The following is a 22392-nucleotide window of genomic DNA, read 5'->3' as shown; positions in this document are numbered from 1 at the left end:
CTTGGAGGGCTGCCGCCTCCATTGGTCCCAGGGCCCCATGCCAACCTCTCTTTGGTTCTCTGGTTGCCGGGCTGCCTGCTCCAAGTATCTACTGCTTTCTCACTGGGTTTATCCACACCTGTATCCTGATGGCATCAGCACTCTGCTCTTTGCTGAATGCTCCTAAGCCTCTCTCAGCTGGCAGTGGCTGTTACTGGGTCCTCAGAAAGCAAGCTGCCTCCCAATCCCCTCGTGCTATTGGCCAGGAGAGGGGACTGGATTTGCTTTACCCCTCCTTCTGATCTATCTCACCATTTGGTGGTAGCGGGCAACCGCTCAGCAGGTTCATCTCACTGTACTTCCAGCAGCCACAGTTAAGTACAAATGGCCCTTCAGATCGGACTTGTGCTTCAGATCAGACCTCAGATGCTTGGGAACAGCTTGTCTTGTGAGTGTAATAAATGGGTATGTTGTGTGTGATCATGACTCCGACTGCTACCTTGGTGACTAACTCCCGCTACTAACTGAGAGCTAACAAGACTCCTCAATTAGCTCAGGAGACAGGGACCTGGCCTTTGGGTCTGATGTTAAATCCCAGCTGATGAATGCAGTGTACATAGCTAGGATTTGTGGCACAAGGACTGGAGAGTGAGACTTAACTTGTGTAGGGAGTCAACATGTTTAATCTAGAAAGAAGTTTCCACAGAGTCAGGATTGCAGTGGACGAATCCCTTTAGAGGAACAGTATAACAGAGGAAGGGGGTTTATTCCCAATCTCTGCAGATGGCAAGAAAAAAGGAAGATACATTTTGGGCTAAGACACGAAGGGAAATTTGTCAGAGCGCTGGGGTGGAGGAAGCTGGTCCGAAGCCCTGTTTTGCAAAGCACCCAGAGCACCAGGTTAGAGGGAATGTTAGTGGAAATGTGGAGATAGGGGAGGTCAGCTTGGGTGCCCCTGCTCTAATACTTGTCACCGCTGTGGTTGGGCCTGTGATGGCTTCCCACAATGTCCTCATCTCTTAACGGCAGGTTCAGTTAAAGAGGCTGTTGAGGGGAGTCTCTAAGGCAGGGGCTCTTTTACTGTTCTACAGCTTCCCAAATCTAACAGCTCATCATCAGCGTTTCTCACGGTGCTGGTGAAGGGACCAATGCTGGAGTTCAGGAGCCGGAAATCGGTGCTGGTCAAGAACTCAAAGAGCCTGGTCTTTGTCCAGACGGACAAACCCATCTACAAACCAGGACAAACAGGTACAGGGAATTGGGTGGGGAATCAGGAAATCCTCCATAGCCCTTATAAGCATTGGATCCACATTGGCCTGACATCGCAGTGCACTGAAGGTGCCAGATCAATAGTCCCTGGAAAATGAAGAATTTTTTTTATCCCCACATTGGTGCACCCCCTGCTGTACCTGTGCAAGCCACACACACACACAAGCACACACGCTGCCTGTGTGCCTGGAGGGAGTTCAAACTCTGTGGCCTAGGCAGTTTTCATCCTCTTTACTGAGACCACCAAAGAGGAGACATCACTCACTGCAATGATGTATTTTTGTGACTTGGATACTTGTCCCACTAAGAACTAGGCTGAGGCCCAACCAACTCATTTCGCATAAGCAATCAAATAGCCTTTCAGGATGGAAACTGACTTTGCTCACTATAGACATGGAGTAAGTGCTGTAAGGTGAAAGAATTCCGTAAGTCATGTTGATTGTGCCATCCATCCCCATGACTTGGAGCTGAATTGGAAACTGGTGCCCTGAAGGTGGAAAACTCTGTACTATTTTCTTGATAATCCTGAAGCCAGTATTCTTAGTCTGAGAGTAATGGCTCAGGGCGATCAATCTGGTGCTGGAGTGGAGCTGATTTCCCAAGGTTTGTCTTTTCTAACATGACCTTGTTGTATAGAACACGACCTTGAGGGATTGTGTTAATTAACATGATGTTGCATACAACATTTCAATCAGTGTAGACATAAATAAGCCACGTTTAACATTGCGTCAGCTGGTCCTGATGAATCTTACAGTTCCAGTAGTGTTTACCCATGATTAGTAGCCACCATGTGAAATATGACTTGTCCATATCTACACTGACTGCAAAGCTGCTTTTCACATTGTGTTAATTAACATGATTCCTCAAGATCTTGTTCTAACATGACCTAATTTTGTAGTGAACTCAAGTCCATAGAGCTGAAAGACTCCATATCCCATTCCCCAGCATGCCATATGCCTGACATTTCCTGATTTGGTGGCCGAATGTCTCATCATGGAAATCTCTCTGTCTGTCTGTCTGTCTCTCTCAGTCCTGTTTCGAGTTGTCTATCTGGATGAAAACTTCCATCCTCTGAATAGGCTGGTAAGTATGCTAGTCATTAAGTCATCAGTGAGGGGAAAAGGATGAGAGAAATGTCCCTTCGAGAGGAGATGTTCCTCAGATTAAGGTGGGGCTCTAGTGCCAGGAGTATCCCAGAGCTTTCTGACACTCCAGGACTCTTCCTTTAGACTGCTTCATAAAGTCGTCTTGTTACAATCTTGGAAAGATTTGGGAATGACATGACACCACAGACAACATTCATTAGCCACTCAGCACTAAGCAAAACTCACTTGTTACTAGGGTCGCAGAAGCTGCCCTTAGCCTTCCAAGGGGAGCAGTGGGGGCAAAAGACATATCTGGCTTCAAGACTAAGCTGTAACATTTATGGAGGGATGGTATGATGGGATAGCCTAATTTTGGCAATTGATCTTTGACTATTAGTGGTAAATATGCCCAATGGCTTGTGATGGGATGTTCGATGGGGTGGGATCTGAGTTACTACAGAGAATTCTTTCCTGGGTGCTGGCTGATGAGTCTTGCCCACATGCTCAGGGGTTTAGCTGATCGCCATATTTGGGGTCAGGAAGGCATTTTCCTCCAGGGCAGATTGGCAGAGGCCTTGGAGGTTTTTTGCCTTCCTCTGCAGTGTGGGGCATGGGTCACTTGCTGGAGGATTCTCTGCACCTTGAAGTCTTTAAACCACAAGTTGAAGACTTAAATAGCTCAGACATAGGTCAGGGGTTTGTTGCAGGAGTGGGTGGGTGAGATTCTGTGGCCTGCGTTGTGCAGGAGGTCAGACTAGAAGATCTTAATGGTCCCTTCTGACCTGATCTATACCAGATCTATATCTGATCTATACCAGATCGCTGCAATTGGACCATTTATACTGGTATTTCTCCTCCCTGATATACCAGATCACAACCTGAAACCACCATGCTGCTATCTGCTTCCTTGCTAGAGCTGAACAGACCAATGGTCTATCTCATGGTCCCCCAACCTTTCTATGGGATGGGCACCGGACAACTATCCACCGAGGACCGTGGCAGCTGGACAAGCAGCCACTGAAAATGCTGCCATGAAGCGGGCAGCGTCAAGAGGCGTCACCGCCCGAAATGCCGCTGAACTTCGGTGGGATTTTGGTGGTAGCGCTTCTTCATGTTGCCAATTCTTGGTGGCATTTCGGCAGCTGCTTGTCTGCTGGTCAGTAGGCGGATGCACATGGATGCCCTGGCAGGAGACATGGCATCCGCGGGCACCGCATTGGGGACCCTGTCTATATCTACTTCAACCCTGTCTCTCTCTGACTGGGGCCAGTGCCACATGCCTCGCAGGAAGCTTTAAAACTCTCATAATGCATCTCATTATGTAGTGCTGTCCTATGGAGGGACATTTTTTCCAGGCCTTAGTTGGTGATTGGTTTATGCCTGAAGCGCGATGATCCATAGCCCTTGTAAATTTATAGCCTAGCTGGTGTCACTCAAGATGCTGTTCTCCTTTACATTAATGTCTCTGATCCTTTTCAGCACTTGCTAACATTTCCATCTGGGGTATGAATTCTAAACTCATTCTCCCTTTGCACTTTTTTCCAGGTTCCACTGGCCTATATTGAGGTATGTAGAGGAATTTACTTCATGTTCAGAACAATCACATCTCACCATGGGCAGCAATCAGCCCCTGGCTGCTTCAAGCTGCTTCTTGCTGATTTTGTTTAGACCCATAGTGCTAACTGGAAGAGGGATACACTTTACCCCCCACAGTGCCAATAATGTATCCAAATACTGCCATGCAACCTTCCTGATATTCCAGTCCTGGGCTCCCCACACAACTCTGCCAATGCTTCTCATTTCTCACAGGCATCACCCCTTACTGTCCAAGTAATCTTGTGGTCTTGACACCTCTAGGACCCCCAGAAGAACCGTGTGTATCAGTGGCAAGAAGTTGAGTTAAAAGGGGGCTTCACCCAGCTCTCCTTCCCCCTCACCTCCGAGCCCATCCAAGGGACCTACAAAGTGGTGGTGCAGAAGAGCTCTGGGGACAAGGTGCAACACCCCTTTACTGTGGAGGAATATGGTAAGGATGGCTGCTTTCATAGTGTCAAGCCAGTTGCTGATAGTTGATCCAAGGCGTTGACAATGGAGAATGAAGGCTAGATTGAATGGGTCAGTTGGTCTGATCAGCATTTTCTGTATTGGAATGGGGCAGGGAGGAGTCTGTACTCTCACAGGTTGGGGTAATGCCCTCTTCAGAGTTGTCCTTTACTGTCTATCTTGAGGGTCGAGTACCAGAGAACTCAGTGAATCCTCCACCAGTACCACCAGTACAAGATCTACACTGCTGGAGCGGTAGACAACCTGTGATCAGGGTCCCAGTGGGGGCCAGTTGTGGTCATTCAGTTAAGCTGAACTGCAAAGAATGGGGCAGACAATCCCCATAAATCTGGTGGATATTCCAATACTTAGATTTCCAAGTCAGCATAAAAGAGTTTCTTTATTACCTCACTGGTTACTCAGAAGTACAAACAACACAGTTCTCTTAAAGTGATCCAGCCTCAGGCCTCCGTCCAGATACTGAAGTCAAATATGATGTTTTCTGAAAATCTTATTTCATCATATAAAAGGAAAGGTTCTACCAATCCCAGGTTAATGAATGTTTCAGATCTTACTCAAATGCATTCTACAGCCAATTCTTATTAACTAAACTAAAATTTATTAAAAAACAAAAGAGAGGGAGTATGGTTAAAAGAGCAATATACATACAGACATGAGTTCGATTCATTGAGGTTCAGAGTCATAGCAGAGATGTTGAGCTTTGTAGTTGCAAAGAATTCTTTCAGAAATAGTTCATAGGTTAGAGTTGTGATAGACCCAGACCAGTGGGGTACAGGAGTCTGGTTGAGGGCAAATATACTGGTCACTAGTTGAGTAGTTTTCTGTTCCCTGAGTGACCAGAGCAGGGGCTGCACTAGAGTAATCAGGAACCTGCAAGAATAAATTAAAGCAGACAGGCTGATTAGAACACCTGCGGCCAATCAAGGCAGACTAATCAGGGCACCTGGGTTTAAAAAGGAGCTCACTCAGGGAGGGGGGAACCAGAGGAGAGGAAGTGTGTGTATGGAGCTGGGAGCAAGAGGCACAAGGAGCTGAGAGGGAGAGGGAGAGAGAGAGGGAGACAGAGAGAGAGAGAGAGAGAGGGAGAGGGAGAGGGAGAGGGAGAGGATGTGCTGCTGGAGGACTAAGGACAAGCATTATCAGACACCAGGAGGAAGGTCAAGTGGTGAGGATAAAGAAGGTGTTTGGAGGAGGCCATGGGGAAGTAGCCCAGGGAGTTGTGGTTGTCATGCAGCTGTTACAGGAGGCACTATAGACAGCTGCAATCCACAGGGTTGTGGGATGGAACCCGGAGTAGCGGGTGGGCCCAGGTTCCCCGCAAACCTCCCAACTCCTGATCAGACACAGGAGAAGTTGACCCAAACTGTGGGGAAGATCACTGAGGTGAGCAAATCTGCCAAATAAGCGCAGGACCCACCAAGGTAGAGGAGGAACTTTGTCACAGAGTTCAATGTCCAACTATCCTATTCAGGGTGTACTAGCATAACTGGGACCTCAGTCTTGAGACTCAAACTTCCCACAATGAAGCATAAGCAGATCTGAGATGACAGAATCAGGACCCAAGGATCTTTTATACAATTTCATGTCCTCTTTGACAAGTTGGGAGTTCCTCCATGAATAAAAGGTAATTAGGATGACTTTGAAGGAGTCCATCACTGGTACTTAGCTATATGGATTAACATAAGGCAGTTTGCTTGTTTCTCCACCATTTACAGTGCATTTCAAAGAGCGATGAATACAGAGATATCCCATGTTTACAATTCATTTAAATGCTAGGACAGGGGTAGGCAACCTATGGCACGTGTGCTGAAGGTGGCACATGAGCTGACTTTCAGTGACACTCACATTGCCCGGGTCCTGGCCATCAGTCTGGGGAGCTCTGCATTTTAATTTAATTTTAAATGAAGCTTCTTAAACATTTTAAAAGCCTTTTTTACCTTACATACCACAATAATTTATTATATATTATAGACTTATAGAAAGAGGCCTTCTAAAAACGTTAAAATGTATTACTGGCACGTGAAACCTTAAATTAGAGTGAATAAATGAAGATTCAGCACAACATTTCTGAAAGGTTGCCGATCCCTGTGCTAGGATGTTCTTTTAACCTGTGATAGCGTTCTTTGATAGGATAACGAGCCTTGTGGATAAGGGAGAAGCGGTGGATGTGATATACCTAGACTATAGTAAGGCATTTGATACAGTCTCACATGATATTCTTAGAGATAAACTAGGAAAGTACAATTTAGATGGGGCTACTATAAGGTGGGTGCATAACTGGCTGGATAACCGTACTCAGAGAGTAGTTGTTAAAGGCTCTCAATCCTGCTGGAAAGGTATAACAAGTGGGGTTCCGCAGGGGTCTGTTTTGGGACCGGTTCTGTTCAATATCTTCATCAACGATTTAGATGTTGGCATAGAAGTACGCTTATTAAGTTTGCGGACGATACCAAACTGGGAGGGATTGCAACTGCTTTGGAGGACAGGGTCAAAATTCAAAATGATCTGGACAAATTGGAGAAATGGTCTGAGGTAAACAGGATGAAGTTCAATAAAGATAAATGCAAAGTGCTCCACCTAGGAAGGAACAATCAGTTTCACACATACAGAATGGGAAGAGACTGTCTAGGAAGGAGTATGGCAGAAAGAGATCTAGGGGTCATAGTAGACCACAAGCTTAATATGAGTCAACAGTGTGATACTGTTGCAAAAAAAGCAAACGTGATTCTGGGATGCATTAACAGGTGTGTTGTAAACAAGACACGAGAAGTCATTCTTCCGCTTTACTGTGCGCTGGTTAGGCTTCAACTGGAGTATTGTGTCCAGTTCTGGGCACTGCATTTCAAGAAAGATGTGGAGAAATTGGAGAGGGTCCAGAGAAGAGCAACAAGAATGATTAAAGGTCTTGAGAACATGACTTATGAAGGAAGGCTGAAGGAATTGGGTTTGTTTAGTTTGGAAAAGAGAAGACTGAGAGGGGACATGATAGCAGTTTTTAGGTATCTAAAAGGGTGTCATCAGGATGAGGGAGAAAACTTGTTCACCTTAGCCTCCAATGATAGAACAAGAAGCAATGGGCTTAAACTGCAGCAAGGGAGATTTAGGTTGGACATTAGGAAAAAGTTCCTAACTGTCAGGGTAGTTAAACACTGGAATAGATTGCCTAGGGAAGTTGTGGAATCTCCATCTCTGGAGATATTTAAGAGTAGGTTAGATAAATGTCTATTAGGGATGGTCTAGACAGTATTTGGTCCTGCCATGAGGGCAGGGGACTGGACTCGATGACCTCTCGAGGTCCCTTCCAGTCCTAGAGTCTATGAGTCTATGAATTATCAGATTACAGCATAGACAGGGGCTGTTGATTACATTGTCAACCCTACTCATACATATGTAAATACACAAAACCACAAACATTATTTCCTCACATGTCTTTTGAGGGTTATTTGTTTTGCAGGATGTTTAACCTTTTCTAGCCACGTGTCACACACCCACCTTAGAAAGACTCCAATCAGACAGGAATGTGCTCCCCTTTGAGTCAGTGCTGACCCCAGTGCAGCAGCCTGGTGCTAGAGGCACTGTGCTGTTGGAGTCCTGAGGTTTCAGATGCGCTACAAGGCCAAGGTCCTGACTCCTCCTGGTTAATAAAAGTCCTGAGGAAGTTTCTGCAACAGCAGGGTGTGAACCCCAGTGCCCTGACCACATTCCAGTTCCATTACTATCCTACCTCCCTGAAACACCTCCTGGCAGTGCCCCCACAGAAAGTGTTCACTGCCCCTCTTAGGACATGGCTGTATAGTGTGACTGGCTTGGTGTGTGTGATGCTGCCCTGTAGTTACTGGCTCATAGAAAAGGGAAAAGCAGCTAGGGGAGATCTCCTTTGGCTAGAGGCATGTGATTCTGGAACTCAAGGAACCCGGGTTTAGGCTTAGCTCTCTCTGCTTGTGTATGCAGGTATGTGATTTATATAATAAATATATCTGCTGTCAGACACCATTGTGGGACAGACTAGCTGCCATGTTCCAACTCCGAGGCTGTATATTGGTGGCAGGTGAAGTAATCTTCATACTAATATGGCATTAGTTTAATAGAGGCTGAACAACCGTAGCTCCATTTATTTCAGCAGGAGTTGCAGGTGATCAGAACCTCGGGAAATCAGGCCAATGAGAAAGGCTATGAAATGCATTGGGTCTACTTGGGAAAGAGGCCTTAGAGCAATAACCAACTCTCCTTATCATGTTACCCTCTTTCCACTGTGCTTATCATTCCTTTTGGTCTCTTTTCTGCAGTGATGCCCAAATTTGAAGTGCTGGTGAAGCTGCCCAAGGTGATCAGCATCCTGGAGGAGAAGTTGAAGGTGACAGTCTGTGGTCTGTGAGTATCATTCTTATATTCACTCCTTTTTGGTGGGTCTCTCAGCCCAATTGCTAATGAAGCCCCAGCTGGGAGCTGATATCAATATGCTTTAAAATATTTCTTAATACAGTTTTTGGGACCTATACACAAAGGCATCATGGCCCAGGGCCAAGAAGTGAAATGCTTCCTGTAAGGCTCTGTTTATAACAGGCTAACAAGCTTTTCATCAACTGCTTTGTGGAGCACTTTGAGCTCCACCCCTTGTGGGCATAACACAAGAGCTATCCCAGGTGTTCTGCAGTTGTTGGTTGCAATGCCTGTGGAAAAGTGTTTGGATCAGGTCCAGTAGGACTGGTGCTTTTAACAAAGGTGTCTGCATCATTGTTGATGGGGAAACTATGAGGCAACCCTAGTTCAGCTAGTTCACCTAGTGCTGCCCCGCAGAGCAGTGTCTCGTGTTTGGCAATCTCCAGAGTTCATGCTGAGCACTCTGAAATACACGGCAGAATGCACTGTGACAGTGAGTTGCAAGAAGTTTGGTATGTAGTAATTTGGTCAAAAATAGACACTATGCAACATGCAGACAAGTGATTCAGCTAAGCATTTCCAGCAGTTGGTATTCTTGCAATTGGTTCTTCAAGACTGAGTTCTGTTCTCAGCTGTACAAGAAACATGGCAAATTACTTCAGTAAAGTTGGATGGGATTTACAGAGGGACAGCTGGAAGCTTTGCCCCTCATACAGATGCACACCATTTATCTGGATCTGTTGAGGATACTCTTGGAACAGTACTTTTATTTCTTGGGTACTCACTGTCCAAATTAAAATGGAGGGGACTTAGAGAAGAGTAACACAAATAATGGAGGGGCTGGAAGGATGTACTCATGAGGAAGGACAAAAGAGCTAATAGGCTAAGTCAGCCTGATGCAGGTAGGGCTTACTCCATAGCTGAATTTGAGCCCAATATGTTAACAAAGCTGTGGCCACCAAGCACTTCCCTCTTATCACTAGGCTGCGTCCTGGAGAATAAACAACCCTGCCCAGGTCCTTGTGGGGATGGACTAACCATCTCTCCATCTCTTCCATGTCACTAATGGCCTTGGTTTTCTTTCACCCCTCCCTGGTTATAGCTATACCTTTGGAAAGCCAGTTCCTGGCCTTGTGAACGTCCATGTATGCCGGAAATATAACCAGCCAGGCACCTCCTGTTATGGTGAGGATGCAAAGGCAGTGTGTGAGGAATTCTCTGGACAGGTGGGTCATTGCTACTCTGGTGCGTGGGGTGGTGTGAGATAAAACTGTATATATGATGTGGGTACAATCCTGCACTGACAGGGAGCTAGACTGGATAGATTAATAGGGTTTTTTCCATGAAAACACTATGGAATACCAGACTAGATGTACCAGTAATAACGGATCTGGACTCCTTGCCATTGCAATGGCATCAGGCACTAGTGCACCCCAGTCCCTCTTATTCTCTGCCTGTGGCACATAATAGTCTAGTCTCCTAATTTTGGTTGTTGGATGAGCATGCAGCTACTGGATGATGTGGGCAGCAATATTGCTGTATATTTCAGAATGTTCGTTGTCAGTTTATGGGCTTTCTGAATCTGGGGAAAAAAAAACCCTGAACAATGAAAACGTAGTGTTTGCCAATTTCTTTTTTCTCAGTTCAGTGGGTGGGGATGGGTTTTCTGAGTATGGTAAACCTTACAAACAGGAGAATAAGAGACAAAGTCTCGAAGAATTTTGTTCTTCTTTGTCCATCAGGCAGACAGCCACGGCTGCGTTTCTGAAGTGGTAAAGACCAAGATATTCCAGCTCAGGCGAGCTGGGTACGAGGATAAAATCCATGTGGAAGCCAAGATTAAAGAGGAAGAGACAGGTATGAATTGTATGGAATTGCCAGGGCTGTGTGGGAAGCCCAGGACTGGAATAGCAGGGGGGCTGCAGGGCAGGACTGAGAGCAGGGCCGCCAGAGGATTCAGGGGTCCTGAGGTCTTCGGCAGTGGGGGGCCCCCTCTGCCGAAGACCCAGCACTTCGGTGGTGGGTCCGGGGTGGAAGGACCTGCTGCCGCGGGTCTTTGGGACACTTCGGTGGAGGGTCCTGGAACGGAAGGGCCCCCCGCCTCCAAATTGCCACCAAAGATCCAGCACTTCGGTGGTGGGTCCTGGGGCGGAAGGACCCTCCCCCCCCCACTGCCGAATTGTGACCGAAGACCCGGAGCGGAAGAAGCTCCAGGGGCCCAGGCCCCAAGAGAGTTTTCCGGCGCCCCTGGAGTGAGTGAAGGACCCTGCTCCTGGGTCCCCGAAAAACTCTCATGGGGGCCCCTATGGGTCCCAGGACCTGGGGCAAATTGCCCCACTTGCCCTCCTCCCTCTGGGCAGCCCTGACTGAGCTGTGTTGGGAGCCCAGGGTGAACAGCAGGGGGCTGCAAGGCACGATTAAGATGTGTTAGTTCACGACCCCTCTTTTTTCTCTTCTCTTGCAGGGGTGGAGTTAACTGGGAAGGGCTCCTGCAAACTCACATCCACCATTAGCAAAGTCACCTTTGAGAAGATGGACTCCCATTACAAACCTGGGATCCCCTTCTTTGGGCAGGTAGGGAACCTCTGAAACCACAAGCAGTTAAATGACATGTGAGTATCAAATGAGTGTGCCACAGAATCTGCAGTCACAGGGTGGTGGTATCTCCTCTCCTTCCATGGGAGCTGCCGGATCACAGTATTTTTAACACCCAGTGCCTTTGCTTCTTTGTCACAAGTTCTGACACCAGCATTTCTGCAGAGTAAGACCCAGGGTTGTGCAAAGCTGGTTATGCTCAAACTGAGCTAGAGTTTACCTATCTCTGTGAGACCCCAGCCACTCTCCTTGACTGTCCTGAGGGCCCAGAGGAAATGCTTGTGGTGGAATTTTTCCTCTGGCACTTCGCCTACCCTTTTCTGTTCTGAGGATGCCTTCTGCTGTGTTGAGTCAAGGTGCTGCTTCTCTAACTCTTCAACTGTTTGTGAAACTCACAGCTCTGGGATGTGTGACCTCTGAGCCCACTGTGCACTCGTCTGACCCACAGGGAGTGATGAGAAAGATACAGTGAAATGAGATTCAGAGATTGCATTTCCCACTCTGGGCACAGGGTGTTGTCCTCACCTCAGACACTTCAGTATTCTCTGGCATATTCATTGCTACCTGCTTCTGAGAGTCCCTTAGCAGATTCCCTAACCACAATGTGTTTCACAGCAAGCACTTTTCATGGTGATGGAGTAAAGGGCCAGTAAGATTGTGGGCACCAACTTCCTTGCCTAGTGTAAACATGGGGCATTGGTGTATCTCCTTTAGGTGAAGCTGGTGGATGGGACCCATGCGCCAATCACCAATGAAATAGTCCAGATTTCCGTGGAAGAGAGCGGCTATCAAGTCAACTACACGACGGATGATCAGGGGCAAGCACGGTTTGCCCTGGACACATCTAAGTTCAAGTTCGCCTCCATTGGGCTCAGAGTGAGTGGCTGAGGGAGGGCGAGGAGTTACTGATGAGGCTTCAAGGGGAGTATCCTTTAGGGATTTATGTAGCTTTTCTGCTGAAAACAGATATCCTTTCACCCAGAGAGTGTGTGTATATATCTATATCTCCTTCATATCTGTGAGGTGGTAACAGCCCTGCCATCAGTTGTGTAGCCACATATGATAAACACACTTATCTTGTACTTTTGACCATCTCACTCTGCCCATCAGTCCCCATCCCCCAGGACTGATTCCAACATTCAAAACCTCTGAGCTGCCATAAAAAAAATCAACCTGCCACACAAATGGCTTCTTTGCCCCAAATGTAGAGTTTCCTGCTGAGATTGCATTAGCGTGAGATGCAACATCAGAATAAACAAGCCTCAGTATGTGGCCTATCTTATTGTCCAAACATATAACAGGTGGAAAATAGACTCGTTCTCCGTTATCTCGCCCTCAAAGAGGGAACATTCTATGATGCTTGATTTTTTTAATGTAACTCTCTTGTCCCAGATTAAAAACATTGAAAATGTCCACAATGTAGCAGAGACATTTTTGAAATTTTCAGAGATTATAGGGAACAATTTCAAGAATCTCAAATCAGACAGGTTAAAATAAAGAATGGCAAGCCTATGGGGCAAGCTCAAGGCATTAAATAACTTCCTCCTGCAAATACAAAGTAGTTCTCTTCTCTCTGCTCTCAGACCAAAATTCTCTCATCTCGAAAACTGCTGTTCAGTTCGGATTTTAAATTCTGTGGGTACAAGGTAAATCATTCGTAGTTGTCTGTAAAGTTCTTAGCACACTTTTGGTGCTATACAAATAATATGTCATAAAAATAATGGGCCAGCTTTCCTATAGATGTTAATGGCAGCTCTGGCTGAGTAAGGATTTTTGGATTTGTACTACTATTACTACTAAAGAAAGAAAAAAAGAATGTGTCTTGTTTTGTACATGGCAAGGAGTCCATGTCCTCTGTGAAGGGCCGGTGCAACCATTTAGGCAAACTAGGCGGCCGCCTAGGGAGCCTAGTGGTTGAGGGCACCTAAAAGCCCTCTCAGGCAAGGAGGTGGAGTGGAGGTGATCTGGGGAAGGGGGTGTGGGGAGGGTCTCCTGCAGTAACAGGGGGCCGGGGGGAGGAGCGCACAGGGGAACTGCTCCCCATCCGAAATCACCTCCACTCTGCCTCCTCTGCTGAGCACACAGCCCCTGCTCTAAGTCTCCTCCAATTGGCGCCGCAAGACTGGGAGGGGAGGAGAATTAGAGCAATGCTGGCATGCTCAGTGGAGGAGGTGGAGCCGAGGTGAGCTGGATCAGGCTCCCCGGGCGGGGTTAGCTGCCGCGGTGGGGGGAGTCTCCCTGGGCGGGGTTGGCTGCCATGGGGAGGGGCTTCTCAGGCAGGGTTAGCTGCCATGGGGGAGAGTCTCCCCGGGTGGGATTAGCTGCCGCAGGGGGCTCCCTAGGAGGGGTTAGCTTCTGTGGGGGGTGGGTGGGAGGGGCTCCCCGGGCAGGGTTAACTGCTGTGGGGGGGTAGCTGCTGCGGAGGGGGGCTCCCCAGGAAGGGGGGTGGCGGGTTCCCCAAGTGAGCAGCAGATAACTGAGTTCATTTGGTTATCTGCTGCAGGAGGTGGGGTTTGTGTGAGGTGGGCTCAAGGTGGAAGTTTCGCCTAGGGAATGAAACTTCCTTGCACCGGCCCTGCCTCTGTGGACTTTATCCTGTGAAATGCTGAACACCCTGATTTCCTATTGACTCCATGATGAACAAAACACCCAGCACCTTCCAGAAGCAGGGCCAGATCCAGGGTTTTTGCTGTCCCAAGCAGCGTGAAGGGAAGAAAAAAGCCACGATCGGTAGTAGCTCCACCGCACCGCTTTCTTGATGGCAATTTGGCGGCAGGTCCTTCCCTCTGAGAGGGACTGAGGAACCCGCTGCCAAATTGCCGCCAAAGAGCCAGACATGCCTCCCCTTTCTGTTGGCTGCCCCAAACATCTGCTTGCTGTGCTGGTGCCTGGAGCCGGCCCTGTCCAGAAGCAGGCCATTATTATCTCGCTCTTTTAAACACATGCTGTGAATTTCAATTCCATTTTTAAATGATTTATATAAATATTTTCTCTGCTACCAGGCAACTCATAAAACAGGCACCTACTGTTACGACCGTTCCTGGACCAGTCCTTCATATGAATTGGGCTATTTCAGAGCAAAGCGGTTTTACTCTTCAAGTAACAGCTTTCTCAAAATAGAGCCTGTGTCAGAGACACTAAGCTGTGGCCACACTCAGGAAGTCCGGGTGCACTATATCCTGAAGCCAGAGGCCGTGGGGGAGCAGAAGGAAATCGTCTTTTACTATTTGGTAAACTTGGACATACTGCTCTTTGTCTACCTATAGATGACGCCAACAGATAGGCCCAAGCACCTGCCAGACAATCAGTCCCTGGACAATAATTCTAGGTGGAGCCACAAATTGTGTGTGGCCTGGGGTAAGGACTTGTACCTATATTACCCATAATCCTTCACACTCTTTTCCTTGGGCTGATGCCCTTTGCTGAGCCCCAATACTGGGTACCAACATTTTATGAGGAGAAGAAGAGGAACTGGGTTCTATTGCCTCTGATTAAACACAAAGAATTTTGCTAGCAGAGATCAATAGAGCAGCTCTGCTGGCTCCAGCCACCTGAGGCCCAAAATTCCTGACATTCCTCTCACAGGTTCCCCCATTCTAATGCCTCTCCTACTCATAATACCCATAACAGGAAGGCTTCTTCTTCCATGCAGGTGATGGCCAAAGGAGGCATTGTGCGAGCAGGGACTCAGGCTCTGGCTGTGGAACATGATGATGGTGAGCTCTCACCACCCCTTCCCTTATCTTTGTCCCGGGAGGCTAGGCCACTGTGACTGAAACACAGGCTGCTTCCATATGCAGTGAGAGAATCATCATGTGCTATCCCCTGAGATGGGGGAAAAAAGAGGGGGAGAACAAATTTCTTTCCTCTATAGCCATTCTAGCTCTGCAGCTCTGGCTGAGCTCTAATCCCCCCAGCTCCTCATATCTCCTGACTGATATATTCTTTGTCACTGATGTCAGTCTCAGGAGACTCTCATCTTGAGTAATTCAGGCTGGATTTGCTTTAACCCTTGGGTAGAAATTGCACCCAATCTGCATCCCTCCTTCAGCCACTAGGCTCTTACAAAATTCTCCTTTTTATTTTTTGGGGCACGTGGGGCTTCTGGGTTCCTGAGGGACACAGTTAATAATGAGAGTCTATAAACTAGATTGAATCTCACCAAACTTATGTCACCTGTATATGCCAAAGCAGTAAGAGCTGATGTTATCATCAGCAAATCAAGATCCATTCCCTGTGTTTCCATGTGGTCAAAATCCCAGCTGTAACAAGTTTGGCATGAAGGGAAGCCTAGAGACTCTAGAGAGGTGTGTGGCCCTGGCCTGGAGCCAACTTCCTGTAACTTAGCTTTTCTCTCTTGTTTTATTTGCTAGTTAATGGGACCTTCTCACTGATGCTCCCCGTGGAGTCTGATATTGCTCCCCTGGCACAGATGCTCATATACACCATTTCACCCAGTCAGGAGCCTATTGCTGATTCAGTAAAATTCAAGGTCGAAAATTGCTTTGCCAATAAGGTGGGTGTCTTGATTGAGAAACCCCCAATTCACTTGAAGTCATTGATTAGAGAGCAGCAGCAGTTTGTATTTATTTATTTAGATTTATGAACATTAAAACAGTCACTTATCAAATGCTCTGGGTGATTTTATTGTATATTAAAAATAGCCCTAAGATTAAGCCATTTGTGGTATTTCAGATGAGGTGAGGAGGTGGAATAGATTTCATAGCCGAAGGGTCCTCCCAGACAACACACTACCAAGAGCCTCTCCTTGTAAAATTGACAGGGCTCCAGCTCTAGCACCTCCACTGATCTTCACTGGCACTGTGGGATGGCAAGGGATGTGGGTTAGCCAGGTAACCAGATTACAATCTAGTTAGCTTACTACCATCACCTTAAATGCAGCCCAGTAACTGACAGGCAATCAGTGCAGATCATGGAGGACAGGTAACAGCCGTACAGCCTCCAATCAAGGGACAGATCTAGTTCTTGCTGTATCTTCTGGCTTGTTCCCTCCATCCTACCAGCATCACTTTCACCTCCTCCATACTGAACTCCAACCAGCCTACCCTTATCCAAGCCACACGCTGTATCAAGCAGTCAGTAAAGCATTCAGTAGCACTGACTAGATTGGATGAGACAGAGGAGAGCTGGGTGTCCTCAGCCCATTGAAAGACCATAGCCTATGCCCTCCTAATGACCCCATATACTCTTTGAAGAAGAGAGAGGACAAGATGTGCCCTGTGCAACCCCACACGAAAAGGCCCTCAGAGCAGAAGACCAATTGCCCAAAACTATCCTTGGGGACCCATCTGAGAGACAGGCACCGAGCCACCGAAGGGCTTCTCCTCTTCTCCTAGGGTTCACAGGCAAATGAATGCCCCTTTGAGATCAGTAGAATCAAAGGTGGTTGACAATATCCACTTGGACACCTGTACCTAGACCAAAGGTATTTAGGTGCCTAACTTCCATTAATTTCAATAGAAGTTAGGGATCCAAATACTTTTGAGGATCTGGGCCCTGATCTTTATTCATCATATGGAGATCATCTACCTAAGCAGTTAGTGCAGTCACTATACCAGCTCTAGGTCTGAACCCAAGTTGGCCCGTGTCAAGGGGAGTCGAGGCATCTAAATGCTGTGAGAGCTGTTTCACTGCAACCTTCTCAATAATCTTAACCAAAAAATGGAAGAATAGGTACTGGGCCGCAGTTAGCCAGCTTGTCAGCATCAAGTGACAAGTGAAAGCCACACAGTAGCTTCCTTAAGAGAAGCTGACAGCCTGGGAATGTTGACAGTTTCCACCAGGCCCCAGCTGTGGACCCAATTCTTCCCTGGTGGCCTTCATCAGCCAGTGAAGACATGGGTCCAAAGCACTGCCTGTGTGGCTCAGTGTATTCCCAATATCTCTAGAACCTCAGTGAGGATCACTGGCCTAAACTCAACAAAGGGAGGGCTTTGTCAGGTGATAGACTGAGGAGTGGGCCTTGTCGCAGTGCTCTTGCAATCTCCAGCTGATGGATGGATTCTTGGGAGCTATTACCCATCTGCAGCATCCAGGTCCTAGGCTGTTCTTCATTTTACCAGGGCTGCTGTAAAATCAGCTCCCTGATGGCCCACAATCCTTCCTGGTATATCCAGGATGCAGCATAGGCTCTGGGCCCAGAGCACAGGTGTGTCCACTGTACAAGCAGAGCCAGCAACCGCTTGTGGTAGTATCACGGTGTTCATGGTAGCTATAAAATCATGAACTGAGTCATCAGTGTGAACAGAGAATTTACCAAGCACCGATTGCTCCAATGCCACCTTAGAGAGTAACTGAATGTCAGTAGATAATAATGTATATCTGTATCGGGAGCCCAGCACTGGAATAGCAGGGGGCTGCAGGATCGGTCTGAGGGGCATTGGCAAAGCTGTGTGGGGAGCCCAGGACTGGAATAGCAGGAGGGCTGCAGGGCAGGACTAAGGGGCATTGGCACAGCTCTGCGGGGAGCCCAGCACTGGAATAGCAGGGGGGCTGCAAGGCAGGACTGAGGGGCATTGGCAAAGCTGTGTGGGGAGCCCAGCATTGGAATAGCAGGGGGGCTGCAGGGCAGGACTAAGGGGCATTGGCACAGCTCTGCGGGGAGCCCAGCACTGGAATAGCAGGGGGGCTGCAGGGCAGGACAGACGGGCATTGGCAGAGCTGAATGAGGTGGTTCCAGGACTGAGTTGTGCTGCAGGACAGTGTGTGAAGGTATCTGGAGAAGTAGCTCCTCTAACTCCTTTCCTGGGGTTGCAGGTCAACTTGCATTTCTCACCGGCTGAGGGCCTCCCCGCCTCCGACACTCACCTCCAGGTCGGAGCATCCCCAGGCTCCCTGTGCGCCGTCCGTGCTGTGGACAAGAGCATCCTCCTCATGAAGCCTGAAGCCGAGCTCTCTCCCAGCTCTGTAAGTGATCAGCAGATGCAAGAGCTGGTCTTCTCTTAGGGGCTGTGGTAGCAGAAAATGTAGCAGCCTGGTCCAAGCAAGACCAACTCAGTGCTGAGGAGTGGCATCTACTGGAAAAAAAATTCTTTCTGTCCATGGGAAGGTCTTAATGCTGTCCTGCCCTTATCTTATCATCTTTCGCTAAAGTCATAGCATAATTCCCAATTCTGAACCTTAGCGTCCAAAATATGGGTACTAGCATGAATTCCCCTAAGCTTAATTACCAGCTTAGATCCTGTAGCGCTGCCACCAATCAGGACTTAGAGTAGAGTGCCTGATAAACTCTGGTCTCCCCCAAAACCTTCCCTGGGGACCCCCAAGACCCAAATTCCTTGAGTCTCACAACAAAGGGGAATAAACCATTTCCTTCCCCCTCCTCCCCTCCAGGTGTTCCCTCCCTAGTTTCCTGGAGAGATATACAGATTCAAGCTCCGTGAATCTAAACAAAGGGATTCCCCCTTCTCCTTTCTTCCTCCCAGATCTTTCCCTCCCTGGGTACACTAGGAGATCACCGTGATTCAACTCCTTGAATCACAACACAGAGAAATCAAGTGGGTTCCCCCCCCGCTGCCTCTCACCTCCCTTCTCCTTCCCTGTTAAGTACAGACTCAATTCCCTTGAGCCTCAACAAGGGGAAAAATCAGACAGGTCTTAAAAGCAAAACTTTTAATAAAAGAAAAAAAGAATAAAGAAAATCACTATAAATTCAAGATGGAATATTACAGGGTCTGTCAGCTTATAGAAACTGGAGAAAAAAGCCTCCTCCAGCAGAAATACAATTTAAAATACTTTTAGCCAAATACACATTAGACCCCTACCAGCCAGATACACATTTGCAAATAAAGCAAAAACAATTAAAAAGACTAAACCGCATTTCTATCTTTTGTACTTACTAAATTGGAATAGAAGATTAGAGAGCCTGTAGGTACGTGTAGTCACTCTCAGAGCCCAGAGAGAACAAAGCAAAACCCAAAAAACACAAACAAAGGCTTCCCTCCACCGAGATTTGAAAGTATCCTGTCTCCTGATTGGTCCCCTGATCAGGTGGTTGGTTCCCTGTTTGTTAACCCTTTACAGGTAAAAGAGACATTAACCCTTAACTATCTGTTTATGACAGCTAGGTAAGAAGCAGAGAACCGGGCACCGTTTAGATTCCAGGAACTTTTTCAACTCCTTTGGGATGCTGCCATGTCTGGAAACAGCCCTGGCCAATGGGGCTGCTGATTTTCTCCTGTTCAGGGCCTATTATTTACTTATATTGGTGTAACGCCTACAGGCCTAGACCAGTCTCAGGCACTTTACCAACATATAGTAAGTAACAGTCCTCCCCTAAGAAACAAGGGCCATTGGTATGAGCATTAGGGCCTTTAGCAGGTACTTTGATATAGCAGATCATAACAGCCAGAGCAACAAATTGCCCTCAGCCAAAGCAGCTTCCCTCTTTCCTGCTCCCTGCTCTGTAGTGTATTTACGGCTCTTGGTTTATTTTCTATCACTTCCATCTTCTCTCTGTATATAGCCGTCTGTCTGCCTCTGCCTGTCTGTCTCCCCCCGCGGTGTTTCATGGCACTTGGTATTGATGAGGCCAAGTGACGCAGTTCTGTTTGCCCAGGTGTATAACCTGCTGCCAGTGAAGGAACTTCAGGGGTATCATCATGGTACAGACACGCTGCCGATGGATCCCCAGGAGGAGTGCATTGCCGCAGAGAAGATAATTGTGAATGGAGTCACCTATGCTCCACTGTCGGAGCCAGATGAAGAGGACACTTATAGCATCTTGAAGGTAAAGTTTCCTCATCCTGTCCTTGTGCCTGTGGGGAGATAAGGACATTTAAACCTGCTGTGAATGGCATGTGGTGCAGGGCTAGTTTCTCTGGAGTGCTGATCATGGAGTTGTATCTGGAGCAAGTACATAGGTGGTGAAAGCTTCCACCATGCACTGGCTCTCATCAATGTGCTGCAGGTCTGACCTGGAAAAATCAGGTGTGAGCACCTCTAGGGCGAGGCAAATGCTGTCTTCATGAGCATTTCAATCCTTGACCTCTCTTCCAAGGCTGCTAAAAAGGGGCCTATTAGTGCTCATGGTGAAGGTGTTCTTTGTAAAGGGGGGCACCTGCACCACTAAGAACTGGCCTAATACTCACCAGCTTATTTCACATAGCAATGAATAATCAGTATATAGGAACACCTTGGAGTCGCTGCTGATTTGAGACTAAATTGGAACTGGTGGACTAGAAACAAAATAATCCATGTGCCTTTACAATCCTCCAAGACTAACGAATGCCCTCTGAGCTGGAGCTAGATTGGAACAAGACATCTAGAGATAAGACTCTGTATTTCATTCCCTGATTCACCCACACCTCTGACCTGGGGTTGGATTGGAAAACGGAACCAGTGCGCTAGAGATAAAAGGACCCTGTATCCTATTCCCTTACCCCTTTGAGCCATCCATTCTCTCAGACCTGAGACTGAGTGTCACCCTGTGCTCTATGGGTAAGGCTAAGATTTTTAGTAAAAGACACGGACAGGTTACGGGCAATAAAAGAAAATTCATGGAGCCGGTGACCTGTAGGGATAGGTAGGAGGGGGAATGGAGTCCTAGTGGCTGCAGTGGGGGTGCAGCCATAGGGGGCAGACAGCCCCTGCTCTGGAGCTGGCAGCAGCTGTGGGACAGGGGTGCACGGCCCCTATTGCAGCTCCCACGAAGCCCTGGCTGCAGCAAGGGGGGAAGAGTGTGGTGGGGCAGATGGCTCTGTGAAGCTGCAAGGGGGGCACGTGGCCTCTGTTGCAGCCACCGGGCAGGGGTGCATGGCCCTGGCTGCAGCCCCCACCAAGCCCAGGATGCTGCGGGGCTGAGGCACACTGTCCCGGTTGCAGCCCCAACAAAGCCTGGGACACTGCAGTACTAGGGCACATGGCCCTGGCTGCAGCTCCCAGCAGAAGCCATGAGGCTGGGGCACACGGACCCGACTGCAGCCCTCACCAAGCCCAGATGCCGCAGTGCTGGGGCTTCAGGGTCCTGGTTGCAGCCAGCCCCAGCTGCAGGGCAGGGTCACACAGTCCTACCTCCACCTCCTGAAGTGTAGAAATCACAGAGGGCTGGTAAAGTCATGGAATCTGTGACTGCTGTGACCTCCATGACTAAATCATAACCTTACCTATGGGTGATAGGCTCCATATCCCATCAAGGAAAAGTGTCAAGGTTTCATCCTTGCCCATTAAACCCCTAATACTTGTGTATGCAGTGGTGTTGTAGCCATGTCTGTCCCAGAGCAGGTGAGTGAGGTAATATCTTTTATTGGCCAATTGGTGTAAACTCAAAAACTTGTCTCTCTCTCACCAACAGGAATTGGTTCAATAAAAGATATTATCTCACCCACCTTGTCTCCCTAATACTGAGGTCATTTTCAACCTCAGTAGAAATAAATAACAAAATGTGTGGTGGGTTTTTCCCTACAGGAAATGGGTTTAAAGGTCTTCACAAACTCCAAGGTGAGGAAGCCACATTATTGCCTCCAGTTCCCTCCAGTTGCTTGGCATTACAGACATTATGAAGGTGAAGCCGGGAGATCAACACAAGCACTCAGGAGAACTGGTAAAGGCCAAAGGCCTCACAGGGATTCTGTTCTGAGCAGAGAGCACATCTGTGTTTTGGGGTGAATGCTGTTGCTCCTAACTGGCTGCATGTTAGCTCTAGTGTTGGGACTGGGGTTGTGGATTGAGCATTTGGAAGTCTTTCCCACATCATGAGGTGACCGCTCCCTCCTGAAGTTTGAGGTTGGGGCACACTTCTCCTGACAGAGTGAGGGGCCTGCTTTGATAGCCTCACCCTTGGAGGTTAATGGAACCAGATTGTTTCTGGGAGTTCTGAGGGAGAACATTATGCTGCTGGCAGACAAATCTGTGAGTAGCTCGCTAAGACTTTACAATGATTTTCCATCCTCAGGCATCAGTAGAGAGTTCCCCAAGCACTGCTTTCTGGAAAGTCATCATTGTCATGCTGTCTGGAGTGGCTCACAACCATAACTGTCTACCTCAGGGCAGATTGTCAGAA

The 22392-nt window shown here is 47.9% G+C and overlaps 1 protein-coding gene across 1 annotated transcript in view; it reads left to right on the top strand.

Moving 5' to 3' along the window:
• Positions 1–22392, top strand: part of A2M (alpha-2-macroglobulin) — a 52572-nt gene that overhangs the window by 4133 nt on the left and 26047 nt on the right. The window contains 15 exon segments of the mRNA XM_030552989.1: positions 1071–1227; positions 2279–2331; positions 3879–3899; positions 4191–4359; positions 8684–8768; positions 9880–10007; positions 10524–10634; positions 11242–11351; positions 12087–12248; positions 14375–14602; positions 15025–15088; positions 15746–15888; positions 18150–18299; positions 19951–20121; positions 21798–21894. Coding sequence (XP_030408849.1) covers positions 1071–1227; positions 2279–2331; positions 3879–3899; positions 4191–4359; positions 8684–8768; positions 9880–10007; positions 10524–10634; positions 11242–11351; positions 12087–12248; positions 14375–14602; positions 15025–15088; positions 15746–15888; positions 18150–18299; positions 19951–20121; positions 21798–21894 — 1849 coding nt within the window.

The sequence above is a fragment of the Gopherus evgoodei genome, chromosome 1 (assembly GCF_007399415.2).
Source record: "Gopherus evgoodei ecotype Sinaloan lineage chromosome 1, rGopEvg1_v1.p, whole genome shotgun sequence".
Classification (NCBI taxonomy): domain Eukaryota; kingdom Metazoa; phylum Chordata; order Testudines; family Testudinidae; genus Gopherus; species Gopherus evgoodei.
This window is presented reverse-complemented; position numbering and strand designations above follow the sequence as displayed.